This window comes from Simochromis diagramma, unplaced genomic scaffold (genome assembly GCF_900408965.1).
Source record: "Simochromis diagramma unplaced genomic scaffold, fSimDia1.1 OVJJ01000320.1, whole genome shotgun sequence".
NCBI lineage: Eukaryota > Metazoa > Chordata > Actinopteri > Cichliformes > Cichlidae > Simochromis > Simochromis diagramma.
The window spans coordinates 8,845,848-8,871,451 of record NW_024386773.1 but is presented as its reverse complement, the minus strand read 5'-3'; the positions used below and the strand labels follow the sequence as shown (position 1 = coordinate 8,871,451).

The 25,604-nt window shown below is 37.3% G+C and overlaps 4 protein-coding genes across 4 annotated transcripts; 2 read left to right on the top strand and 2 right to left on the bottom strand.

Moving 5' to 3' along the window:
- Window positions 1-1,680: 1,680 nt before the first annotated feature.
- LOC120718315 lies at window positions 1,681-5,850 on the top strand. Its single transcript, XM_040006801.1, has 6 exons — window positions 1,681-2,014; window positions 2,567-3,163; window positions 3,289-3,399; window positions 3,647-3,708; window positions 4,680-4,940; window positions 5,202-5,850. Exons 2-6 carry the CDS (start codon window positions 2,575-2,577, stop codon window positions 5,238-5,240), a joined length of 1,062 nt encoding a protein of 353 aa, XP_039862735.1. The 5' UTR covers window positions 1,681-2,014; window positions 2,567-2,574; the 3' UTR covers window positions 5,241-5,850.
- A 1,963-nt stretch (window positions 5,851-7,813) lies between these two features.
- rplp2 (ribosomal protein, large P2) lies at window positions 7,814-9,800 on the bottom strand. The gene is made up of 5 exons (XM_040006826.1): window positions 9,678-9,800; window positions 8,422-8,545; window positions 8,304-8,352; window positions 8,115-8,210; window positions 7,814-7,946 (listed from the first exon to the last, which is right to left on the bottom strand). The coding sequence occupies exons 2-5, from the start codon at window positions 8,542-8,544 to the stop codon at window positions 7,870-7,872; spliced, it is 345 nt and encodes a 114-aa protein (XP_039862760.1). The 5' UTR covers window position 8,545; window positions 9,678-9,800; the 3' UTR covers window positions 7,814-7,869.
- Window positions 9,801-10,498: 698 nt separating this feature from the next.
- On the bottom strand, window positions 10,499-16,075 carry LOC120718321 (adenosine receptor A1-like). Its single transcript, XM_040006815.1, has 3 exons — window positions 14,329-16,075; window positions 11,479-13,541; window positions 10,499-11,363 (listed from the first exon to the last, which is right to left on the bottom strand). The coding sequence occupies exons 1-2, from the start codon at window positions 14,679-14,681 to the stop codon at window positions 12,932-12,934; spliced, it is 963 nt and encodes a 320-aa protein (XP_039862749.1). The 5' UTR covers window positions 14,682-16,075; the 3' UTR covers window positions 10,499-11,363; window positions 11,479-12,931.
- A 7,787-nt stretch (window positions 16,076-23,862) lies between these two features.
- LOC120718293 (adenosine receptor A3-like) lies at window positions 23,863-25,604 on the top strand. Its single transcript, XM_040006770.1, has 2 exons — window positions 23,863-24,270; window positions 24,401-25,604. Exons 1-2 carry the CDS (start codon window positions 23,942-23,944, stop codon window positions 25,029-25,031), a joined length of 960 nt encoding a protein of 319 aa, XP_039862704.1. The 5' UTR covers window positions 23,863-23,941; the 3' UTR covers window positions 25,032-25,604.

The window sequence follows — 25,604 nt, the reverse complement described above, 5'->3', positions numbered from 1 at the left end:
ATTTTTGAATGCAAAAATATAGTCAAATTTATCATTAAAGAAAACAAAACAAAAAACAAACCTTAATCTGTAAAGGTAACAAGTGAAAACAGCATCAAATAAATATAGTATAGTACTATTTGTGACTAAATTTGTGCTGCAGCATGGAATAGCATGAAATGTATGAATACAAAAATACATACTTACATATGTGTATTGAGATTAAATACTTATAAGAAAAGTAAACTACTCTATGGCTTATGGCCTGCAGGGAAATAATGTAAATGCTTGTTTGACAGTGAAAGCCTCCAGAACATGTTTTAAGAGGGACACCCAGTGGCTTCACTTTGGTACTACAAACTGTATAAATGTATCAATCATTCCACCCTGGACAAAGAACAACCTGCAAAATTGCCATGACATTCATGCACATGGTGAGTCTATGTACCACAATGGTATCCATAACTTTTGTGTGAATTTGTTTCCTGTTGTTCAGATTATGTAATAACACACTGATGAACTAAAGGCTCATAAAACATGATGTAGCTTACTGGCATGAGAGGCTCCAGTTTGGGATTCTGTTAATCTTTAACCGCCTATACAAAGAGAAAATTCAGTAAGGTTATCAGCAGCCTGCAAAATTACCATAAAGTTAAATAACAACTCTCTAAATTACTTTCAACAGAAACTGAGCTCTATAACCTAGACCACCATACCAGTAAAGCACAGGTATGTGATTGTTGTAGGACACAGAATGGACCATGCTTCAGTATAGAGAAACTCAAAAACTTGCACAAATTAAATTGATATATGATGTGGTTTGAAACCTTTTCTTCTATTATAAGATCAAATGAAGGAATCTATGGGGCAATTAATCACTGAAAGATTATTAAACTACTGTCTCCTGTTGTGTATCTGCCACTAACATGCCTTAACGTTGCACCTTCTATGGACTTCCAGTAAATCAGCCAGATAACAGACTACTGATAAGAGTCAGCTGCAGACAGAAAGACTGTTGATAAGTAAGCACATAAATAAGGGATAGGCATGTTTTACAATTAAACAAAAATAGTTTGTCTGATCACAACCACTTCCTGGAAATACTTCACCGCAATGCATAACAGTGCTCTATGCTTGGAAAACTGCAAGGGAAAAGTTGTGATTACAAAATCCTGGGAACTGTGTTATCATATGTTGTCATAAGAGCATCCAGTCAGTTTTTGGGAATAAAGGTTTTAATGAAAGTAAATTAAAGCAAATGGTGCAATCCAAGTGAAATGTTAGAGGTGCTCGGTTTTAAACTATAACAACAAAAAATAAATTATGGAACATTTGTAATATATTCTTTAAAAAGTGAGTGGAAAGTAAACAGTACAGTTAATATTGATTGTTAGTTAAGTAGTTTCCTTGGAAACGAATCCCACCACAGGACTAAAGACACAATGGCAAATAAATGAGAACAATGTTATTACTCTACTACTACTACTATTGCTAATCATAATAATATTATTATTATTATAATACAAGTAGTTTCGTGATTACTTTTCCAAGACATCTGTATTAGAATACATAAAGAGACAGCCACATATTATCACAAATCAAGAAAAACACGCGCAAGAGTGGTTGAATGACCTAAATATAACAAAAAAAAAATCACTACGATTACGTCATTTTAAAAAACGTCGCGTTTTGTACTGCTTCCTCTAAATGCAGCCGCTGAAAGGAAGCAAAATGTCTTCCTGTAAAAATCGGCCAAAGCACCCGGTGGATATATTGTTTTACAGCAGAACCGAGAGCGAGGGTGAAACTGTAAACACACGTTGAGTCTGACGTCTACTTTGGACACGAATGCAAGCAGGAAGACAGGTGGTGTTTTCCCAGCTTCCCGCCCACTCCGCGAAGGAGTTAGGAGGAGGCTTTTTGAGCAGGCAGCCGGACTTTGGAGCCATATAACTTTTTAAAAAGAACCGTGAGTGGTGGTAGCCAGACTTGCACAGATCCTTGCAGAGATTTAAGATACTTGCGGTGTGTGAAGGTGAGTCTACATTTTGGCCTACTGCTAATGGTACTAATGCGTTTCTTCTTCTTGTTTTGCAGTCTTTCTTCTTCCTCCAACTTGTTAATGGTATAATCCGCCTCTACAATTTTACCGCTTGTAGTTTAAAGTAGAACATTTAACGAACACTTAATAGCAACCTGGTTTCAGAAAGTCCCAGATTCGTATTTGTTTTTCTGTTTAGCTTTCGGTTGTGCTGTTGTTCAGATAAGGGAAGTTAAATATCTCCATACGGGTTATATGGAGCTACCTACTATTATTTATTCCAATTTAACAACAGACTAAAAAAAATATTTGCCATCTTAGTTGAAATTAATGATTATTGTGCCGACTACTTTCTTGCTACATTTATTAATTTGAAGGTCTAAAATTGTTACAAATGTTTACATTTTTCTCAGTATTGTTCAGTTTTGTTTTGTTTGTTACAATTGAGAAGATGATACCATCCATTGTCAGGTCATTTGGATTGAAATCGTATCCTTCAAAAGTGTTAAGGATGTGTTGTATATGTGGTGTTGTGTTACCTTTCAGAGTCCAACATGGAAACAGAGAAAGAAAAACAAAGGCCTCCTCACAGCCAGTTGATTTCCGTGCCTCCCAAGGATACAGTCCGTCTCCTGGAGGTATACGTAAAACGTAGCCTCAGCCTAAATGATGGCACTCATGGGCTTAAAGTGGCTGGGAGGAAAGAAAAATGGGTGACAGTGCCAAAAAGACAAAGACATCATTCCAGCGACCCCTCCCTTCACTTGGCCCCTTCACTTGAGAATGTGGATGGCAAAGAAATTGATACGTTCTCTCCGGTCGAACATGTACCAAACCAAACCGAGAAATGTCCCGAAGAACCAGAGAAACCGACAAAAAAATCAAAGAAGATCAAGAAAACCTCATTTTGGAAAAATATAATTGGCTTTTTCACCCGGAAGGACAATGAGGATAAAGACGACGAGCAGGACAGTCCACCAGACAAGTCCAAGTCCTCTGAGACAGTAACTAACTGCTTGCCCATTACACCAGTCACTTTACCAAAGAAGTCAACAAGAAAAAAGTCCCTAAGAAGAAGATTCTCAAAAAGGCAGCCATCTCTGACAAAACCAAACAAACCTGCTGACATCACTGGAGTTGAAGGTATGTCTGTGGGAGAACTGACCTTAGTTAATAATCACTGTTATGTTTTACATTTTTATAGTAAGCCAAATCACTGGAATACAAAAAAATACACATTTAAAAATAACCAAATCTTCACTTTGCAGCTGTTGTCAGTGTAACACCAACATACTCTTATTATGAGAAGGTGTCAGAGGAACTGGAAAAAATTGTCCATGAGGTCAAAGAAAAAGAAGAGGTTGCACCACTTTCAGATGGTAAGAAACTGTTTAGTTCTCTAAATTTAAGTCATGTACATGTCAGTCTGAAAATACTTCAGTATTGACAACAAATTTGATGAAAGAAAAGTAAAACAACTCCTAAACCAAATGGAAGGCTTGTGCTAAAAATGTAACTATACCATACACTTAAACCCACATTGTTACATGTAGCAGACTGTGGTGTGAACAATGTTGTGAACTGCTCAGAGCATTAATTACACTTCTTCTTTCTGTTTGGTCTCAGAGGAAGTAATTAACAGGATCATTGCTCTGATGAAGGAACAGGGTGATGCCATAGATGTCAAGGTTGGTATTAACTGTCAGTCTTGGAAAAATTACAAATATTGAAATACTTTATGTGAAATAGTCGGCCTGTATATAATGCCTTGAATTTAAATTGTTTTTAATTACACAGATAAAATGTGTTTTAACAGAAAACAAAAGCTAACTAATAAATCTCAAATTATTATAAAGATAACCATTACCAACTCCAGTGAAAAAGTACAAACTCCGTCACAAATTCATGTTCAAGTTCCTGTGTTTGTCTGCAATACTTAATGGGTTTTTGTGAATTTGTCATGGGCATTTACTCCTGCATGTTTTCTGTTTTTACAATAAGAATAGTAGTAAACGAGGCCTACATGAGAACAGGAAGAGGTGTAAAGTTAAATATGCAAAGTTCTACTTAGCAGCATGTCAGCGTGTTTTGAAACTACAGTTGGTTTTTTGTTTTTTCATACAACAGGTTCACACATTAAATAAGTATGGCTGCATTTGGCAATACAAACTATTTAGAAATGTGATCAGGCATAAATACTAAAGATTTCATGACGGCAGCTTCATAAGTCTGAGGATTTGCTGCTTTTCTTTGTATTATTGGATCATAAATTGTTTTTGGTATATTTCAAAAACATTTGCACATGTAAATATGGCCTTTAGAGATATTATCCACATTTGAGCTATGAGCATTTTTAATTTTCTGACATTTTATAGACCAAACAATCAGTACAAAGAGAAAATAAATGGGTTGCTAATCAATAATGTAAATGATCATTAGTTGGACCCATCATGAATCAGACTAAAAGCTTTCTGTTCTCTCAGCTACAGCTAATGATTATTTAGGCTTCCTGATAAGATAGCCTTGCACTCTATTAAATTGTAATTAGCTTTTTATCCCATTTTGTATAACTGTTCAGTAGCTGTTGACTTCATGTTTATTTTAGTAAATCAAAAGCAGATTGTATTAACAGACCTCCTCTTCTCCTTATGTCTTACAGATGAAAGATAACCCCACCCTGAGCTACTTCTTTCAGCAGATGACATACTCTTCCTTCCAAAAGCTTGCTGATGCATATGTTGAGAAAGAAGGTTCATCGACCCAAAAACCTCCAACTGTCTTACCAACAGCACCTGAGCTGGTCAAACTGGCTTTCACACTCGACTTCACGGCCAGGATAGCCGGACTCTCCAAACAGAATGTAGGCCACATTACTGGTCTGGGAAACCGTTATCTACAGGACCGATTTGAATACAGACAGGTAAGAATCAGATGAAATGGAGAGGGATAAAGCAAAGAGAGTAAACATTAGAAAGAAACAGCTTTCATGTGTTGTTCTCATAATAATGAAACCATGTTATCAGTTAATTATTGATTAAAATGGGAATGCAAATGCTCCCTTGCTTCAATATTTGAATGTATATCCCTAAAAAAGATGCTAAATATAGCGTACGATATTGTTTATTTTTAAAAATGACATTGAAAAAGTTTGTTTTATTTAAACTCTTATGTTCTCTTACAGGCATGCACAGATCATCCATGGTCTGACAGTGATGACTGAGAAGCAGCCAAGCAGAAACATAGCTGCACATTAAATTTTGACAACCCCTCTTAGCACTGTAGATGTGGCTAAGGATGCATTGCACACCTGAGTTCCTTTTTACAAAGGGGCTAGCTAAGAAATGCTTTAAGCCTGCAAAGAGACACATGCTGTAATCTATGTTATGTTTTCTTAATATTGTTTTTGAGTGCTTGTTAAACTATAAATTTGCAACAGAACGACTGCTGAGAAAACTGTTTGGATGTTGTTTGAGTGCATGAGTGTTGTCTTTCACATTAAGGTTCAACTGAGATATAAGTAAACTACTAACAAACACAGCTGGCTTCACAAAACGAAAAAACTGTGACATTTTGCTAGGTTGAATTGTGTATATGAATTTGTAAAAATGTGAAAGATCAGTGCAATTTTTTATGTATAAGCTAAATAACTTGGTGCAAGATTCTTGAATATTTTGGTATTCTAAAATGTGACTGATGTTTGTTTTTCATGAATGCTGGCATTCATATTAAATACTAAAAAGATGTTTATATTTTTTTCATTGAGAATTGATGTATATCTAAAGGCTGGCTTAATTTAAGATCAACTTGACAATAAAAACAGCAAAAATTAAGACTTGCATCTCCCTTAATTTGTTGGATTTGGTGAAGAGTATTCAAAAAAATTCATTATCCTTCCACCACCTGAGAAACAGAAGAATGAAGCTAATAGAACAAATCAAACATCAGCCTGAGACTATTACATACCTGCTCAAACCTGTTTAGGAGAGGCTAGAGATCTGTTTATACCTGTTAGGAAGCAGGCTTCAAGAAATAAAGCCATCAGCTTCTGACATACATGGGCCACACCTCTTAACCTTTGAATTCAGGTGTTTTCAATCCCATTGCCACAGCTATATAAAATCAGGCACCTAGCCATGTGGTAGACCTTTCCAAACTTCTGTGGAAATAAGAGCACGAATTCCAGCATAGTACTGTAACGGGAGTTGCTCGTGTAGGTATAATGTGCAAGTGGCTCGCTACTTTTGTCCATACAATGTATGCAGTTGCAGGTTGACTTTAGGCATGACCTCATATCAAAGTAACAAAAACTTAGAAACTCTGTTCTAACTGAATGCAAGCTGAAGCAATAAAAAGACCTTGGGTCAGCCACACCTTTGTGTTTTACAACTAACATATAACAACATTTTAAAAGCTGTACAACCCTGACAATAAAACTGACTTGTTAAAACTACTGCAATTATAAATAAAGTATGTTTTCATCAGCTTTGTAATAAATAAAGAAAGCTTTACATTGACAATCCAAAGTGTATAAAGAATCTGTATACATTTGATAGAGTTTAATATATTTGGAACAAGCAAATATTAAATGGAAATCAACAGTCAATATGATTATTATGAAATACTATGACTGTCTCAGTATCCTACTAAAAATAATGAACACGTGTGATTTTGTGCTGTGCTCTACAAAAAACGAGAAAAAGACAAATGGAACTGCATGATGAACACAACACAGTTATGAGTGTTGTGTATGACATGAACCACTGAGATCTGATTTAGTGAAACTTGAAGCAAAGTAAGCCCACACATCAGCGTTAATTCTTTGAGTAGTTAGTCATTTCAAAGGCAGCGTTAAGAGATTAAGTTGCTTACTTCGTTGACCTTAATTCGGGTATCTTATGTAAGGCAAAAGCAGTTTGTGGAAGATGGCAGGTAGTGGAAAAATCCAGGTCACAGCTGAGTGACTATTTATGCTGTCATGCAATTTAAAAAATCAATTGCAAAAGATATATTGTGATGTGACTAATGACTCACTTCTAATTTATGCCCTTGCAGCATTTTGGCTTGTGACAGAGAAACCACACAGGTAATCAATGACAGGTCACTAAGGTGTCCATCAATGCCAGCTGCATTACTATTCAACTTGTTGGGCAATCAAACATCTTTACCATGAGAAATAACTATTGAGAGCACTGAACATTATGCTAGCTGTTGTTTGAAGCACATTACCAATCTACTGATTGACTTCTTCCCCCCTTCCCGTTGATCCTGTTCTCGTGAGTCTTGCAGTAATTTTAAAAATTAAGAATCATTGTGTCTGTATGGCTGCATTGATAATTATACAATTTATACTATCAACACTTTATTGGTATTTTTTTTCCATGTTCCAAAAGACCCGTTTTACAAATTTCTATACTGTTTTTTGTTTTTCCCCTTGTGACTGAATTGTTGTTACAGGTCATTTATGCGTTTCCTAAGCCTTAAACACACCAGTTTCAATCTTGTTTTTTATTATTTTGGTCTGGTCTGGTTCATGGACTGTCCCTCACTGCTCATACCATTATGTGGTTTCAATTATCTTACCAACAATACAACAGACAGACCACACGGAAGGTCTGGTTTGCCTAATGATGACTGGCTTCCTAGTCTTGTCTATTTTTAACATGAAACAAAAGCTTTAGCGTCAAGCCCCAGACAGTTCAACTGTAATATCTTTGTGAATGATTACTTTTGCCCAGTCACAATTAGGTAAGGGTTATTTAAAATAAATATCAATTAAAGGACAGTAAGAAAAGGTGATTTTGTGTAAACCTTTTACATTTTTATTGCTTTTTAAACACAGAGAAGGCAGATTAATCAAAGAGACCAAAACCCATATCTTCGTCGGACTCTTCCGATTCTTCTTTCTTCTCTTCCTTTTTCTCTTCCACTGCAAACAACAAGATGTTGTTTAATGAAAAGATAAGTACAGAGAGTAGTTACCAGCGCTGAGATCCCACACAGCTAAACTTTTTCAGCGTTAGTACAAATTTATCATCCAAACTTGCAGAAGCTTAAATTTTCTTCTTTAATGACAGATATACAAATATATACGTACCAGCAGCAGGCGCAGCCCCAGCACCTCCACCAGCAGCAGCTGCAGCAGGTGCCGCCACGGCACCGCCTGCTGGTACGGAGGCTAACTTAGAGAGGCCTGTGGAAGAAAAAAGTGATACACAACTGTTAGCCAGCTCCAGTGTATATATCATCTTGACCTCTGCAGTTATTTTCAAAGAAGGGCCTTTACCTGAGTTCACAACTTCATTGATGTCTTTACCATTGAGCTCACTAATGACCTGCAGAGAAGAGACAACTCAGCCACGGCACATTTTCAGAGGAAAAGGCTCAATGTTTTAGCAACAAACCTTATTTAAGCGTTCATCATCGGCCTCAATTCCCACGCTGTCCAAGATGGACTTGATGTCCTTGGCAGAAGGATTGGCGTTTCCACCGAGAACAGCCAGGAGGTAAGCGGCCACGTAACGCATTCTGTAGTGATAACGAAACAGAAGTGAAGAATCTGTGTGCCAAGTTACGAATGTAAATTGGAAAATTTCATTTCGAAAAGCATCTCAATATTCCGGTTTGTGTTACAGTTAGTCTTGATGGCCTGATGATTTTTTACATTAAGTAATTAAAAGGAGAAAATCATGAGATTAGAGAACTTGAGTATAATGAGCACTGGTGCTGCTAATTATATTACTAGAAGATAAACAGGTAACAATTTCAGAAAGTGTAAGTTTAGCTGTATTTCTTTTCTCTCAAAATAGGCCTGTAGTGGGTGACCACGCATGGAAACATGAATAGTCCATATATAGTTAAAGCAAGTCTTTGCTACATGTCTCAACAGAAATGTCGTTTTTTTTGCTGCCCGTATGATCGGCAAACGTGTATTTTGTACAGTACTAGCTGGTTAAAAATATGATAAATCATAGTCTTGGAAATATTCATTTGAGTGGAAGGCCAAAATACGTTAGATTAGCACCTTTCTTTTTTAAAGCAGGAAAAGGTGATTTCTAACTTGTATTTTTATCGAGTAGTCTGACATTCAGAAATACTCCAGGTCTGCCACTAGGGGGCCTGCACGCACCCTCAGTGAATTTATATATAACTTTATTTAAGGACAACGATGAGTACTTTCATAAAGCAAAAAACTGAAGTGTATAACTACTAGTAGTTCTATAAGAATATTTTGATTCTTTAGTGCTTTTAAGATTATACTTTGAGTCTTTAAATATGTTCGGAGAACCCAGGTTTAGCAGTTCAGCTATAGTGTAGCTGATGTTTTACAAATAAAAATACTAAACATTACACACGGACAAAAATCACCATACTAAATATGCAGGTCGCTGTTCGACTTTGTATTCAGTGCCAAGAACACATGGTGTAACAGCCTCTATGCTGGTGTAAACCATGTAAGCTGGGATACATCAGTTGGGACTGACAGAGGCAGCATGGCGCCCAGTGTTTGTCTGTAGCAGTCCTCCATTTATTGACAGTAATTTAGGCAACAACGACACATTTGTAGCCGAATAAAATCAACCATCAAACACGGGTCACCTTAAAAAATCATAATGAGATACAAACTAACATCTATAATGTGACGGATATTTGGACTTACTTTTAAGTCTAAATAGACACGAAACGTCGGTCACGCTAGAAAATCCGGAAGAGGAAGAGAGGCGGTACCGGAGGTTGTATGAGATGGAGTGCGTCGATTTCATTGGTCTGTTTGATGACAGATGTATACGTCAGAATCATTGTTTGACTTGGATTGTGGGTAATGTGGTACAGAATGAAGTCAAGCGTCTCACTGACCAAATAAATCGGTAACAATTATTATAATTTCAATATTAAATACACGCTGGTCTAAACTGCAGTTTCGGATCTAAAGACCACTGTACATTTATTCTGGAAGTGCCCAACTGAGAATAATTTCTTTTTATTGTTGAAAATATTGGTGAAATTATTTTCCATTGTGCAAACAACTTAGGTGGCTTATCTCCAGGAAAACAGCACACAGAAAATCGTTTTTGTGCACTGGGTCGTTGCTATTATAATTTTACTCTTATAATTTGCCAAATTTTACACCTATAAATGTAACTTTACAAGTAAGAAACCATGTTATTATTGGTTTTTGGTGAAGAAGTCAAACAATTAAGTTACATTTGTATTTGCTCCATTATAAGTTTGTTGTTTGGTTTTTTTATATATATATATAACATGATTTAGTGGAAACCTTTTGTAGCAGAATGACACCTTTCATAAAAATACACTAAAAACATTCTATTGTTGTTATTATTATTCACTTTCCATGTACAGATTGGATAGTAAATTAACTGGCTTGTAACAATTAAGTCACATATCTACATTTAATATTTATGAGCAAATATAAATCAATTCTAAATATACATAAATAAAAATGTAACATGATATCTAATAAAATGCATCTAAATGTTAAGGAGTAAAGGAAATTGAGAATTAAACAGGAATTGGCACCTAAAAAATTAGTCCTTTAAATCAGCTTTACAGCACTCTTCGAAGCATTTGCACCGCATGTTTCAATGTTCCAACTTTAAAATATATTAACATATTAATTAGCCCGTAACAGAAACTAACATAGTTATAGCAGTTGTCATTCATAAATCATAGCTGAAATTAATAATTTTTTAATTACATAGTTGGTTTGGGGGGAAAACCACATGGTACAAATCATTGAAGTGCATGACAGTGAGACAGCTCATTCAATATGTTTACTTCCATCAAAAATGATCAGAAATAGTGCTCAGGTACTGGTAATATTACAAAAATTCCTTGCTAAGATGCAGATAAATTCTCTAGTGATCTTTTGTGTTGTAAAACATTGCAGAAAATACACACAAAAAAAGACCAAATCAAGTAATCCTTTCATTGCAGCCTATAGTTCAGCCACCTGCTCCTGTCTGTCCTGCGTGAAGAGCCAATCGAACAAAAAGACCACCAAATCTGAAACAAACTCCACAATCGCATTCACGTTTGTCAAGTACCAGATTTTATAGCCACACTCTCCAATAAAAATGACCAAAAAAGTGACCAAAAGCCCAAGGAAGATGCGGTCCATGTAATAGTTTGCTTTATCTCTGAAGGTCCACTGCTCCCACGGTTTTGCAAACTGAGCTTCACGGTATTTGCTTAAGTGTAGCAAGGCATTATGTTCATCATCCATATCTTCTTCTGGAGCCTCTAGATCTTGTTCTTCCCCTTGTTCTTCTCCTTCTCTATGAGTGTCAGCCATCTTATAGTTGGTTGGGCATGCAAAATTCTGTTGCTGCTTGAAAATGTTAAAAAAGCAAACGTAAGAAATGATTTTGCAAACTGATGTAGTGATAGCGTTTTTTAGAAGCCTTAAATGTTTCTCCAACTATACATATGAATAGTCTTACCTTGCGAAGATTTCAGTTTCTGTGTGATGAAGTCACGATAGACACTTCCTACTTACACCATGCTTTTACCTCTCTACTGTAGATATTGTTAGGCCAGTGCTCACAGGGCTGTGTGGTGCAAAGGCAGTAAATGCCAGGTTGGTTATGCGGTACCTGCTTCTCTAAGATGAGTGCTGGGGATTAGACCACACTCAGCAGTTTCAAATCCCTCAGCGAGGATGAAGGTTAGAGATGGTAATATATAGTACATATTGACATGTTGAGCGATAATTAAATACCTTTTTGAACCCCATTGTTTTAACACAAAGCCTGGTGTTCTGAGCATATCAAATGGAAAATCATTTAATATTCTAAAAGGATTATACCGCTTTTATGTATTAAGTACTGAGTGGATGTAGTCCTGAGGTCAAACTGATGACGATGCAGAACCAATGCGGCTTTAGCAGAAGCTTTAGCCTTGGAGTTGGAATAAATCACTTGAGCATAATGCTCTGTTGTTAATTTCTTTAAATGCGCCAGAGCCTTTTCACCATTCTGCCACAGCTTGTGAAATATGGCCTCAACTATGTGAATTCACTGAGGAAGTCCCTGCATCCTGTGATAAAAACTTATGGCTGAAAGGCTTTGATATTGGCAGAGTTTTTGTCTCATTTGGTGTAGTGCCTGAATTGATTAATTTGCATTCAAGGCAGAGCCTTTTCATCTCAGCATATATTGAACTGTTTATGTGAAACCCAAAGAACAAACTGCACTCTGTATTGCTATTATGCCAGTAAATCTCTTCACTCTTCTGACTGTGTTCATGTGACTCATCAAGCATCTAGTATGTGGTTTTCCAAATTCAATCTTTGCAATGAATCTAATCTCATTTGTAAGTCAGTCGACCACTTTGGCACATATTGCAATATTTCACCCACTATGGAATGCCAGTGGCTTTCGCACAGACATGGATAATGTCCTTGAAATATAATAACTTTGGCGATGTCTAAGACATACCTGCAACATCTCACTGAGTAGAATGTATTTTGTTAAAATGGGAAATACATCTCTTGTTTCCACTTTGAAGCATTCTGAGCATGAAATATTGAATGCATCATTTATGATGTTTATCTACAGCACATTACAATGATTAAAAAATTCAATATGAATCAGTAAGGAAAGAACTTAATAACAAAAACAAAACAAATCAAATGCCAGACTGATGAAGAAATAATTTTCTTTCAGTTTTTCTCACTGCAACCTTGGTTTATTCTAATGAAACTCACAGAAATGTAAATGGTTAAGATATGGGTGTTTCCCAAGACTCAGTGAAGTGCTGTGTTATTCCAGCTAATGGGTTTATTTTCCTTATCAGTTCCATATATCATGTAATCCCATTAGTATTGTTGATACACCATCACTGGAAACCAAGAACAGAAATATCGCAGTCCTTTTTTACACTTAAATTCACTCTCTAATTTAGGACTACTGTGCTTGTAGGGTATGCGGTCGCTTCTACGGGTTTACATAACATGCAGCGGCGAATGATTTGGATGAGTGTGGCACGGAAATGCTTCATCTTGAATGCATAAACCAGCGGGTTAAGAGCCGAGTTTACATGGGACATGAAAATCCCTACCTTTGAGGCTATCGGATTGATACAATTTGGGCAAAATAAAGTGACGCAGTTCATGATATGTATTGGGAGCCAGCACAAAGCAAAGAGAAACACCACCAAGGCCAACGATTTGGCTAGTTTCAGCTCCTTCCGGAAGTACTTGTCTCCATCACAGGTGGCCTCAGCACGGCGGTTAAGTTGCTTCCGTATGACCCTGAAGATCTCCACATACAGAGTGATCATTATCAGCAGTGGTGGTGCCACACAGACAAAGAAATTAAAGTACACCATATAGTCCATCCTTATAACAGCGGTGAACTGGCAGCATATTTCACTGGCGTTGCTGCGGTTTGCGGTATCCCGGTTATTCCAGCCAATCATCGGAACCAATCCAGTGAGGAAGGAAAGAATCCAACACAGACAAATTGCCACAAACGCTCGCCCATTAGTCACTATGATGCTGTACCTGCGCAGTATGATGAAAAAGAAAAGACAGGTTTCCGATTCACCTAAATGCGCATATGAGTACTATAGTTATAGTGTTTCATTGGTCCAATGTCAGCCTTTGAGATTTTTCAAAGTTTTCACAACTGACACTTGACATCAGGATCCAACTGATATATAAAAATGTTGTGTGGTAGACTGCCAGCTTTCGTAAAAATGTTACCTCTGTCAGTTGTTTACATAGACAGGAACATTTTAATTTGCTTAAAAGCTTTTTATTTCCATTAAACCTTGCAAAGATATATGGTGCTGTATAGCAGTCATGAAGATGGAGAACCTAATTCACTCGATTGAGCACATATTAGGCTCTCTGACTCTAAAGACAATTAAAAAGAGATTAACACCATATGTTCTGCTAGTTCAAGTTCAAAAGACACATGCTATATAATGTGATATCAATTAAAATGTTTGTGAAATAAATTTATGCTTATAAGTAGGATGAATATTGTACAGAACCTAGATCAGTGGATGACTAATTTGCATGATTAATTTTGGACAGGAAAGCTGCAATGGACTGGATCAGGCAGTCTTTATCGGTCAAGGAGGATGCTGACATCAGTTTCCTATGGTGTTCTGCTATGAATATTGAGTTCTTCTTAATGTAAACAGATCATGATTTACTACATTGATACTGTAATTCTCAACTTTCACTACTTTATTCCAATTAATTTATTTTTACCTTTTCAGATAAAACAAATAACAATAAAAAAACAAACACACAAACAACTGCTTTTAAATCAGTTCCTCACCTGGTAGGAATTTTGACTCGCAGATATCTGTCGATGGCTATTGCCAGTAGGGAAAAGATGGAGCTCTGGGTGATCATCAGAATCAGGCAAGACAGGAAGAGGCATGTGTAGAACTGAGTGTAATATCCCACACTGATAACGATAGCTAGAGGGATGACCAAAAGTCCCACAGCGATGTCAGCCATGGCCAGAGACACAATGAAGCAGAAGGTTGCGTTGCGGAGAGCCCGGTTTTCATACACCACCAGCACCACCAGTACATTCCCCACCACAGAGGCCAGAGCAATAGTGGTCTCAATGGAGATGTACACCATATCCATGTGCTCGTGAGGTTGGACAGGACAGGAAGTCATTATTACACTTCACAGATCCCACTTATCTTAAAGAAATACATTTAGTTCAGACTTTCCATTTATCATTATTTATGTTCCTTACCTGACTGGAGGAATTTCCTATTTGTGCCATTTTCACAGTGAGTGGAGCTTATGCTCATGGTGGCATGGTGAAGAACTGAACCTCAGAATGTCATTCAAGCTCTGGACAGGACTGGATACCCTGCATCACCACTCTTCTACGTCCTCTACTCTCTCGCTCTCACCAACTCACTCTCTCACAAGTCATAAAATCAAGGGGAGGGACTTTGACTCCTGCAGCATCCTGCAGCAAGAGTTTCACTTGCATTAAGTGTGTATCTGTGTGACTGTGTGTGTGTGTGTGTTTGCGGTTTTTGAGAGGAACTGCGGTCTGTAATAACTGGCAGGAAATACTGTCAAAAGGGTTTAATAATAGTGAGTTTTAACCTCAAGATGGCTCTGCATTAGAACTCATTTTATCTTACCTTGTATGGTGCTAAAATCCTGCTTTTTCCAGTTGAGGCTCCTGTCAAAAATTAAGGGCCTTATGTCGAAACTCACCTTGAAACATTAAGGCATGCTTTCAAAATGTCTCATCTCTATTACTGCAGTGCAATTTTTATCTGAATTAGCCAGCCTTGTATTGCTCACCTAGAGCTAGTGCAAAAAAAAAACTGCCACTCAAAGTATTGGTGCAAGCGAGAGCACATCACTCCAATTTTAGCTTTCCTTCACTGGCATCCGGTTTGTTTACAAATCCATTTTAAAATCCATTTAGTTGTTTAAAGTCTCTTAACAGTTGTGCTCCATTTTATCTGTCTGAACTGCTGTACCCATATGTCACTCTCACTCTGTCACTCTCTTTTTGGGGTTTTTTTTTTTGTTTAAAAAAAAAAAACAGTTTTACTCCCTGACCTTTGACCCAGTGAGAGATATTAACAGTTATTCTGAGATACTTTTTATGTACTATTTTATTGTTTAACTTCTACAGCGCTTTTGTTTTTCTGCATCTCTTACCCTTTCTGCTTTTTGGTCAGCCCTCTTGTTGTTTTCTAAAAGTGCTTTATAAATGAAGTGGTACAATATGGTATTATAAAATGATTTACATATATCAGCCTACAACCAAAGTTGAAGTGCTTTCTAGAATGTAATAAAAATCCTCTAAGAAAATACTACTGCAGCAATGCCTGAAATGTCTTGTCTGTAGTTCTGGCTTTTCATGTGTTGGCACACTGGCATAAAGCCTACCTGGCATGCCTTTGACCCACTTTGGATCAGGGTGTGGATCAGGGTGTGGAGTGCTACATTATCAGCTTATTTTAGCCAGCTTAGCAAATGGCATTCATAGACTGTATAGGTGGAAATTATTGCTAGCATACAAATACATACGGACGATCTGATATCCCTGTGTTTGTATTGTTCCTATATCATCATTGGTCAAGGATCAACATTGCAACTGACCAATGGCATGGTCTGAGCATTCAGTTAGCATTCGTCACAATGTTTGCTAATGCAGAAATTATTACTAGCCAACATTAGTAACCAAAATTTGGCTAACAGGAAAACTAAGTTAATAGTATATTTATTATACTGCATAAATTAATAAAGAAAACACCTGAAATGCTTATCATTTGTTTCAAAAGAGAGATTTATATAAACAAAGACAGTTTGACAGGTCAAGTTCTCTTGTATTGCTCGTTTCACTTACAGATATAATTCCAATCAGTCTACTGCAAATACCTCTTAAGTTTAGAGCTGCTTAAATGTAAGAATGCACATTTATGTGGAAATAAACTAATAAACATTTGACTGTTTGAAGTTTAAAACACAAACTGTTTCCCAGGTCTTTCTTTTGAACTGCTTTTCTATAACATGAATTACCCACAGGTAGTAGGAAAAACTTCATTTACTTATAAAGCTTAATTTAATTGTCCATCCAAGGATGCAAAGACTTTGGCAGCATTACTGAGCGAGCAATCACTGGGATGGTCTTTAGTTGCTTAAGCAAGCAGATTGAATGTCTGCCCATAAGTATATTCAGTAAGATCACTTCACTTTAAAGAAAGCGATGACTCTGGATGTTGTTTTGGCCGGTTGCCTAAGATCTCAGGCCTGAGTGTATGCATTAGGACATTTGTGAGAAAACACTGAATCAGACTTACAGGCCTCTGTCACTCCATAATCAATCTATACACATTATCAGTACTGAGGAAATAACCGTGAATACAGAGTACTGTAACATAGAACCCTGTTGTTGTTTATCCATATCCTTATGGCAGTTTGCTTGTTCCCTCTTTTTCTCGTGAAACAGTCCAGTAAAGTTAAAATATTCCTTAGTGGCAATGTGGTTATTAAAAGCTAATGTAACATGCCTAAGAAACATGTATTTGGTTCCATTATTTATTTATTCAAAGTCATGGTTATCTATCCCCATCAAGTTGTCACACATTGGTTTTACAGGCTTCTTTCTTCGCCTCACACTAGAGTTGGATGTCTCGAGACTGGTCTTGTAAAGTCATGTAAAAGTGGTCTCGAGACCGGTCTCAAGACCACTTTTACGTGGTCTTGGTCTTGTGTTGGTCTTGACAGACTTTGGTCTTGGTCTTGGTCTCGGATCCCTCGGTCTTGTCTTGGTCTCACTGTCTCGGTCTTGATGTCTCAGATCGATATAGTGGTCGGGAGATTTGGAGTCAACAGTTTCCATGACACACAACGTAACGTTCGATAATGTGTCATGCTCAAAAGCCCCACTAAATTTCCTTTTGCTGCTCAGCTCTCACACAGTGGCTCAGCTATACTTCAATCCCTCCATATTGTGGCCAATCACATGTGAGGATATAGGATATTATCATTATGTGAAAAACAGAGAGGGTGAGAGATGCGACAGTCAAGTGGAACGTCCGTCTGTCCTCTCAGTAAGTGAGTGAGACAGTAGACAGCGGTGAGGAGGGCTGTGCGAGTGCATCGCAAAAACACATAAATATGCCTGACACCCGTAAATGAAGCAGCATCTGGCTGCAGTTTAAAGACTTTTTTGTCTCGGTCTCGGTCTCTGTCTTGGTCTCGTCTCGACTTTGTCTTAGTCTTGACTCGGTCTGTCTTGGTCTTGGTCTTGTCTTGGTCTTGATACCCTCTGGTCTTGGTATTGTCTTGGTTTTTGTTTAGGCAGTCTTGACTACAAGTCTACCTCACACCAAAAGATTGATTAGTATGTTGACCTATTATTTATGCTCTCTCACATAAGGTACTATGAAAATAAAAAATCTGTGAATTGCACCACAGTAAGGCAGTTATTCTGTCACACACATAACAGTGCAGAGCCCATATTGAACATACTACAAATTTCTCTGTAGTGGCGATACATTTATCAAACATAGTGAAGACTTGTTAAATTTCTTTACACAAAATATTTTTGTCCCAATCTGTCACAGGCTGTACAATGAAATCAGCCACCTGATTGCTCCACAACCTGCGTTATGCACAAACCATCATTACCTATAAACAGAAAAAATTAATTTGATTATGGCCTTGCAGGGATCCGCTTCCACATGTGCCACAGGGATTACATGACAGTAACACTTCTATTACTGGTATCAATCAACAAAATTATTCTCAACATCCTCATCAAGCATCCCGGTGCAATGTAGAATTTATTTCACTCTGACATAATCATTTAGCTGAGTTTTCAGGTGAAACACACACCACTAAGTCGGATTATGCTGTAGATGGGGAGGAGGGGGGGAAATAAAAGGGGAAACAAAATAAACAGGTGGAAGTAGCCAATCATTTTACTTGTATCCTTGAATCTCTCCCTTCCTAATTATGTTCTTCCATTTATTTTCTTACAACCTTTCTCCATCTCTTCACTCTGTTGTTAGAACTGCTGTCCCTCCTCCTACAATGCTCCAAAGCAAGTGCCAGCAACAGCAGCCTCTTGTGACTGCAAGCGCTCATTACCAGTTGTGGCTAATACTACTGTTGACAGCAGCCCTGATAACTATTGTTACTAATTTGATACAGTTTGCTGCATCTGTTTTTCTTTTTCTTTTAATTTTTTAGCTTTTTAGCGCCACTTTTTAAAAATTTTGTTTGCCCATCTTTCCCAACCACTTGTTCCACACTAAACTCTGTTCTACAGGGTGCATGAATGCACAGGCAAGGTACGTCAACGGTCGGTTGCCTTAAGAGATTTGATTCTGCAATCCAGTGTCAGTCTTTCAACTCCCAACCGGCTCTTCAGGTTGTTTTGTTGCTTTAATTAATTTATTATCAACAATAATATAAAATTATGCACAAAATAGATTACTAATGTAAAAAGATATGTTTTTATTTACATACATTTATTATATAAATAAATTTATTTATTCACTCCACATAAAATGTAAAAAAAAAAAATTATAAAATACAAAAAACAACTATTTACAATTCAACTTTTAACTATTTAAATTTTCATCTTTTTCCTTTTAAACAAATTTAAAGTGAAACAACACAAAACACTGCAAACCATAACACAATGAATTTCAAATATGCAAAACAAAAAGAAGATGCCCGTTCTCTCTCATATAGGCCTGGGATGGGATGGGATTTTTTTGGGAAAGTGTTTTCCTGCTTGGAATTACATACATAGGATTCAGTGCATGAATAAACTTTCCAAATCCTTTATCATTCACAACTGAAAATAGTTGGAAATCAAGTGCGATCACTTTTGGCTGATCCTTATCAATTGAGTTCTGTCTTGCTGGGGTCACAGACTTCTGCAAAAACTGTGTAATAGAGCCCTGGGTTGATTTAAGTGGTTGTGGTGGAATACGCTGTAGATGCAGCAGCAGCAGCATCAACAGTTGCAGTAGATACACTGGCACCTTCATTAATATCACACTCAACAGACTCTGTTTTATCTTCTCATTGCACTGATGGGTGGACAGTTTTCAGGTGCCAGTGCAGGTTATTTGTGGAGCCGGCTCTACTGTATATGATATCCTTTTCTTGCAGACTCTACACTCTGCCTTTGTATTGTCAATAAAATTTAAATGGTTCCAGATTTTGCTTCTTTTCTTAGTGTCACTCATTTTCTTTACTATACCTTTCTAATGTGACAATGTTATCTCTTGTTGTTGCGCCTGGCTCTCTTTCTCCTAACTCCTGCTCTGTTCCTGTGCTACCCTGAGTGTAACTACCACCCCTCCCCCCTCTGCTCAGCAAACACAAGGCTCGTGTAGCAAAAACAAAGTGAGAGGGTGAGAGAAAGAAAGAAAAACACTCCCTTCGTTTCCTCAAAGAGCCGGCCTCTAAGAGCCATTTCGTTCGCGACCATCACAACACTAGTACAGAGATTATGAGTTTGCAACCAGTGTTGGGAAGGTTACTTTTCAAATAAAACAGGTCCGCGGCTCCGAAACATATAAAGGGACCTCTGGCTAATATGTCGGGTTCTGTGTTGGGCTTGCAGCCGAAAACTAGACAGAGAGAGGCGTTGAAAGGCTGCTCCAACGGAACTTATTGTTTCGGAGAAAAACACAGACACAATATACAGTCGAGTCTGAATAGCTTACTTACAACTGGACTACACTGCCCATGAGGCTACATTCTTTGGGGATATGCCTGTAACACTCTGCCTATTGTCTTCATATTAAATAATTTTTTGAACAATAACAATAATTAAAAAAAATATTTCTTCACGTCATTATGCGGGCCGCAAGTAGAGGTGACATGGGCCGCGAGATTAAGACCCAGGCATTAGAGCCTCTTAATGCGTGTTTTGTTTGGGTTTCCACCAGCGTGGAATTACCAGAAATAGAGAGGGCATAGCCTAACATATGAAACAGGAAAAGACTGCTGTGTAATCCTTTTATTTCAGCAAAGTAACTGTATTCTGAATACCACCTTTTTAAACGGTAACTGTAACGGAATAGAGTTACTCATATTTTGTATTTTAAATACGTAGCTCCAGTACATGTCTTCTGTTACTCCCTAACACTGTTTGCAACTCATAGTCTGTGTTCCCATTTAGCCCTTTGACAGACTGGTGACCTGCCCAGGATGTACCCTGCCTTATAGCTGGGATAGACTTCAATCCCCCATGACCCTGAACTAGAAAAATGGCCACAAAAATGAACAGATGTTCAAAATAATTGGTCAGAGGTTAAAAGTCCTGTAGTTACCACTTATGTTACCAGTTGTCGCTGTGGCCACTGTTGTTTCAAAGGGAGGAACAATAATTTATTCACCTCTTAGTTTGATTGTACACCTTAGGCTCTATGTAAAGGCTGCCAAAAAAAAAAAAAACATAGGTCCCCATAGGTCGCTTCTGTTTCTCACTCCTCAGAGCACTGTTCATCCCCTTTGTGCTCACGCAAAGATACACATCTGCACCTGAGTGAAACCTGTAAAGGGTGAATACACTACAGAACCTGTTTATACACTAACTATTTTTTCTTTGGGGTGGGGGGTTGAATGGGAGACTTGAAGGGATGGTACAGACCAATGACAATAGTATTAATGGAGGATTAATCTGGTTACTGATTTCAAGAAAATTTCATTTTGCTTTCTGGATTGTTGTTCCACGCTAACACAAACTGGTAAGTTAGTTTTTATTTATGAAAGAGTTTAAGAGTTTACATTTTATTGTTAAATATTAGATAGTCTGTAGGTTATGTTTGTTTTGACTCCTAAATCTTTCATGCAACTATTAGCAATATCGTTTGTTTAATCTGTCTCCTGACGTTTCGATGTGACACTACTTAACTGTTCGCAAACATTGTGGCATTTTATATATTTATATGTAGACCAGAATGCCAATTTATATTTTATGTATTTTGGATATTTGGAAAAAGTCTGATTTTGAAAATAAGATAGCTAATGTTATGCTAATAGCATTAGCAAGATGCTAGTTGTACTTATTTCCTACTCTGAAAAATACTAATTAATGCAGAACACAAGAGACAGCCTATGGGTCTAGAATCTGCTTTATACCCTACCTTGAATGTACAATATTGTTTTCTTGGAGCGGGCTTTGTTTTTATATTTTTAAAGTTGAGGTATAGTTTAACCCGGATCAACTGATCACTTAAGGTTGATATGCTGGTTCTTCATTGCATTACAAACAATGTTATTGACAGTCAAGCAGTATTTTAGCTTCTAAGAAAAGGCAAACTGTAATATTAAATATTAAACTTGGATCTAAATATTTTAATAAATTAAGAAGAGTAGTGTTTTGAAGTGTCTGCGTGTGTTCCTATTCATTGTTGCATTGATTGTTCACACCCTCACTCTGGCTTGTGTGCTCTGTTTCTAACTCAATTTCTAGCTGCCCCAGTTCAGGTTTTGTTTTGACCTATGCCAAAAATAAAGCTGTGGGTTTTTAGCATAAGTTTCACTTTCACGAGTCTGCATTTGGGGCCTACTTTCCTGCCTGCTGCACACAGATCCTGACAGTTTTGTGCTCAGCCATTAAATACTTGCATTATTATTTATGTTAAATGAACAATAATGGAAATGTGTTCAGAACTGTTTCAGAGCACATGCATTGATTTCTCCAGAATCCTTTTTGTTGCTAATGCAGTGCTTCACAAGTCGATGATTGCCATTCAATATGATTTTAAGGCCTTGGGAGTTCTCTGGATTCATTAAATCTTTAAGCTCCTGAAAATCTTTGCTTTAAAAAAAAATTAAACATTTATTATTAAACTGTGGAACTATTTAGTCTTTCCAATGTGGTGAAATCATGATCATTTTTATTTAGTCTAAGCCTCTCTGGCATGCTCATGTTAAACTAAACAATGTTTTATCAGTGTTCGCAGCTTGTAGACAAGTAAATGAAATACGTTTTCCATCCTTATTTCCTAATTAGCTACTGTAGTGTTTATTGAAACAATGTGCAAGCAGCAGCATTATAGTGCAACAGTAGAGACACACCAGTATAGGTGAAATGGTATGAGTCAAAGGTAGCCTAGGTCTAGTGCTTTCCCTGGGCATTTTAAATAGAAGTATAACATAATGCTTAATGCTTTAGTTTTGCAAATAGATTCAACTGGTCACTTGTCAGGAGGTGCATGATAACGTCACATAATAAAACTGAGGGTTGTTGAAGTAGCTCACTTTTTATCATTATTGGAGACTCCCTTGTGGCTGTTACTTTCAGACAAGCCCTGACGACGAGGCTTGTCTCGTCGTGCACACTTACTAGGGAGCACAAAGGCATGGTGTTTCTATAGCAACATGGCACTTGCATGTTACATAACATTTATATTGGTATTTTCATGGACAGTATGATATTGCATGACCCTAATAACTGGTGCAATGAACATGGTACATTTAGATGACTGGTACACTGGTTATGGCGGTTTAGAGTAAATTAAAGAACCCCTTCTGCACTTTACAGTGCTGTAGCTTTATGTGTTATATTATAACCACATACTTGCAGCAGAGAGAGAATCACTCACTTCCCAAAACAAGCTGGGAATGGACATGTTTTGGGTTTTTTTTTAACTGTCACCATGCATGCTCACAGTATACATAGTTTCTTATACTGCATTTTTGTAATTTAAATAAATTGTTTTTAGTACAGATCTGTTTCACTGTTAAAAATTTGTACTGATACTTCACATTATGACATTTTTAAGCATATTGGCCAATACCAGTCAGCAACTCTCCTGTCAGCTTAGGGGGGAGTTGTTGTAAAATCACATATTTGTCTAACCTTATTTATGGTCTGTTTAAAGGTTGGTCACCTTACCCATTCAGGCTCTAGAATGATATTTTCAAAACAAGGACTCCCTAACAGAGGGACAAAATATTTATGTTGCTATATTTTGCTAAACCTGTAATTTATCTGATATAACATAAAGCTGCTTCTGTAAACTTATAATAATTATTAGCAGATGTTTTTAGTATAATCTGGCCAAGTTGTTATCAGGATATATCTCATTTCCTCTCAGCAGAAAGACTATGAGGGTTCTTTTTTTTAAACTGTTTTTCTAAACCACATAATGCAACATGCCTACAGTTTGGTTTCTTTTTCTTTTTTGTTAGGCCAGAAAAATATTAAAGTGCAACCAGACATTCGTTAAAACATGCATATTGAAAATCATGCAAAACCCTAGTGTGTGGTCAAACATCAAGAAAAAAACAAGCCTCATTGAAAGTTAAGAAAAAAAACTTCCTCAAATGTTTCACCGGAAGGAGATGTGGTGATAATAGTCTTTTTGCACATAATGCAGCTGCACCATTAACCTGCACACACCAACCAGACTGGACGCACAATGAAGGAGTTAGACACTATTTATACCGTGGTGGAAGTGCTCATTGCCGTTACTTGCTGTCTGGGTAACATGCTGGTAATTTTGGCCCTTTGGATCAGTAGAAACATTCAGCAGACAACCTTCTGCCTTATTGTCTCGCTGGCTGTGGCTGATTTTCTAGTAGGTTGTGTGGCAATACCATTGGCTGTAGTGGTGGATGATCGAGTGGAGACTTCATTCAAGACCTGTCTCTTCATCAGCTGTGTGATCATCCTGCTGACTCTTGTTTCAGTTCTGTGCCTTGCAGCTATTGCTGTAGATCGTTTCCTTCGGGTGTGTATCCCTATCAGGTAGGATGGCCTGCATAACCACATCTTTAATTTACAAGCATTCACCATACTAATAACTTTATGAAAACTTTATGTAATTAAAAATAATTACAATTAGTTTGAAACTAATAGTAATTTTTTTTACTTATAGGTACAAAAGGACTGTAACACAGAGACTCTCTTGTTGTGTGGTAGCAGCATGTTGGCTTGCTGCAGTTCCTCTCAGCTTTACTCCTATGTTTGGATGGCACAAGAATGAAACTTTAAATTATACAGCTTGCAAGTTTACAGATGTCATCCCAATGGAATACCTGGTTTATTTCAACTTTTTTCTCTGCACATTGACACCTCTGTTGGTAATGACTGCTTTATACATCTATGTGTTTTGCACAATCAGAAGAAACCTTCGAGACAAACCAGGGGGCCATGCCCGAAATTCTTACAATTACTTAAGGAAAGAGAAACAGCTGGCGGGATCTCTGTTTCTGGTACTGGCCTTGTTTGGCCTGTGCTGGCTCCCTCTCCACATAATGAACTGTATTCAGCACTTTGGAAATAGTGAGGTACCAAAAAAAGCTTTTTATGCTGGGATTGTGCTCTCTCATGCTAACTCAGCTGTCAACCCAGTTGTCTATGCATTCAAAATACAAAAAATCAAAAGAGCATATCTAAAGATCTGGAAAGAGTGCATTTCATGTGGAACAGAAAAGCAGGAATCACAGATAAGCCAGACAACAGACAAGTCCAGCAGTAACAATGATAGTCTGGCCCAAAATGAATGAAGGCTGACTTCCTTGTTTAATTCTATTTTATTAGGGATCAAATTTGATTGGCTTTTGAAATGTATGTATTAAAACCAGTGACTTGATGATTACCTTGGTGTGTGTCAGGCCTAGAACCAAATATTATATTATTTAGATACTCATATGTTTGCTAGGTATTCAGTTTTAAATTTTCATCCATCCATCTATTCTCTTATCCAATTCAGGGTCACAAGATCCCAGCTGTTATAGGGAAAGGGGTGGGAGTACCCCCTGGACAGGTTGCCAGTCTGTCACTGGGCACACTAAATATTAGTTTCTTTTAAATGTGGAAATTTAATCCATCTCAGCTTACATCCTTGGAGTCCATGTCATTTAAACTAGTAATGATGCCGCTTTAGTTCACTTCATTAAGGCCAACTAGGGGACTAAACATTTTTTTTAATATAGCAGTTTCACTATCTAGCCAAAGCTTTAAATATTTGCTGTAGCTTACTGCTGAGGGTATGGCATGCAAATAGTTGTTTTAGAGATAGCCCTAGTGTGTACTGATGTAAAGCACATGTTTCTGTCTATATTGTGTAAACTGGTGCA

Excerpts from the sequence above, each read along its gene's own strand:
- LOC120718315 (XM_040006801.1), top strand. The coding sequence starts at position 2,575 with ATGGAAACAGAGAAAGAAAAACAAAGGCCTCCTCACAGCCAGTTGATT. Across the intron at positions 3,400-3,646 it reads GGTTGCACCACTTTCAGATG|AGGAAGTAATTAACAGGATC; the intron begins GTAAGAAACTGT and ends GTTTGGTCTCAG. Across the intron at positions 3,709-4,679 it reads GTGATGCCATAGATGTCAAG|ATGAAAGATAACCCCACCCT; the intron begins GTTGGTATTAAC and ends TATGTCTTACAG.
- rplp2 (XM_040006826.1), bottom strand. The coding sequence starts at position 8,544 with ATGCGTTACGTGGCCGCTTACCTCCTGGCTGTTCTCGGTGGAAACGCC. Across the intron at positions 8,353-8,421 it reads ATGATGAACGCTTAAATAAG|GTCATTAGTGAGCTCAATGG; the intron begins GTTTGTTGCTAA and ends TCTTCTCTGCAG. Across the intron at positions 8,211-8,303 it reads CAATGAAGTTGTGAACTCAG|GCCTCTCTAAGTTAGCCTCC; the intron begins GTAAAGGCCCTT and ends TTTCTTCCACAG.
- LOC120718321 (XM_040006815.1), bottom strand. The coding sequence starts at position 14,681 with ATGACTTCCTGTCCTGTCCAACCTCACGAGCACATGGATATGGTGTAC. Across the intron at positions 13,542-14,328 it reads CGAGTCAAAATTCCTACCAG|GTACAGCATCATAGTGACTA; the intron begins GTGAGGAACTGA and ends CATACTGCGCAG.
- LOC120718293 (XM_040006770.1), top strand. The coding sequence starts at position 23,942 with ATGAAGGAGTTAGACACTATTTATACCGTGGTGGAAGTGCTCATTGCC. Across the intron at positions 24,271-24,400 it reads CGGGTGTGTATCCCTATCAG|GTACAAAAGGACTGTAACAC; the intron begins GTAGGATGGCCT and ends TTTTACTTATAG.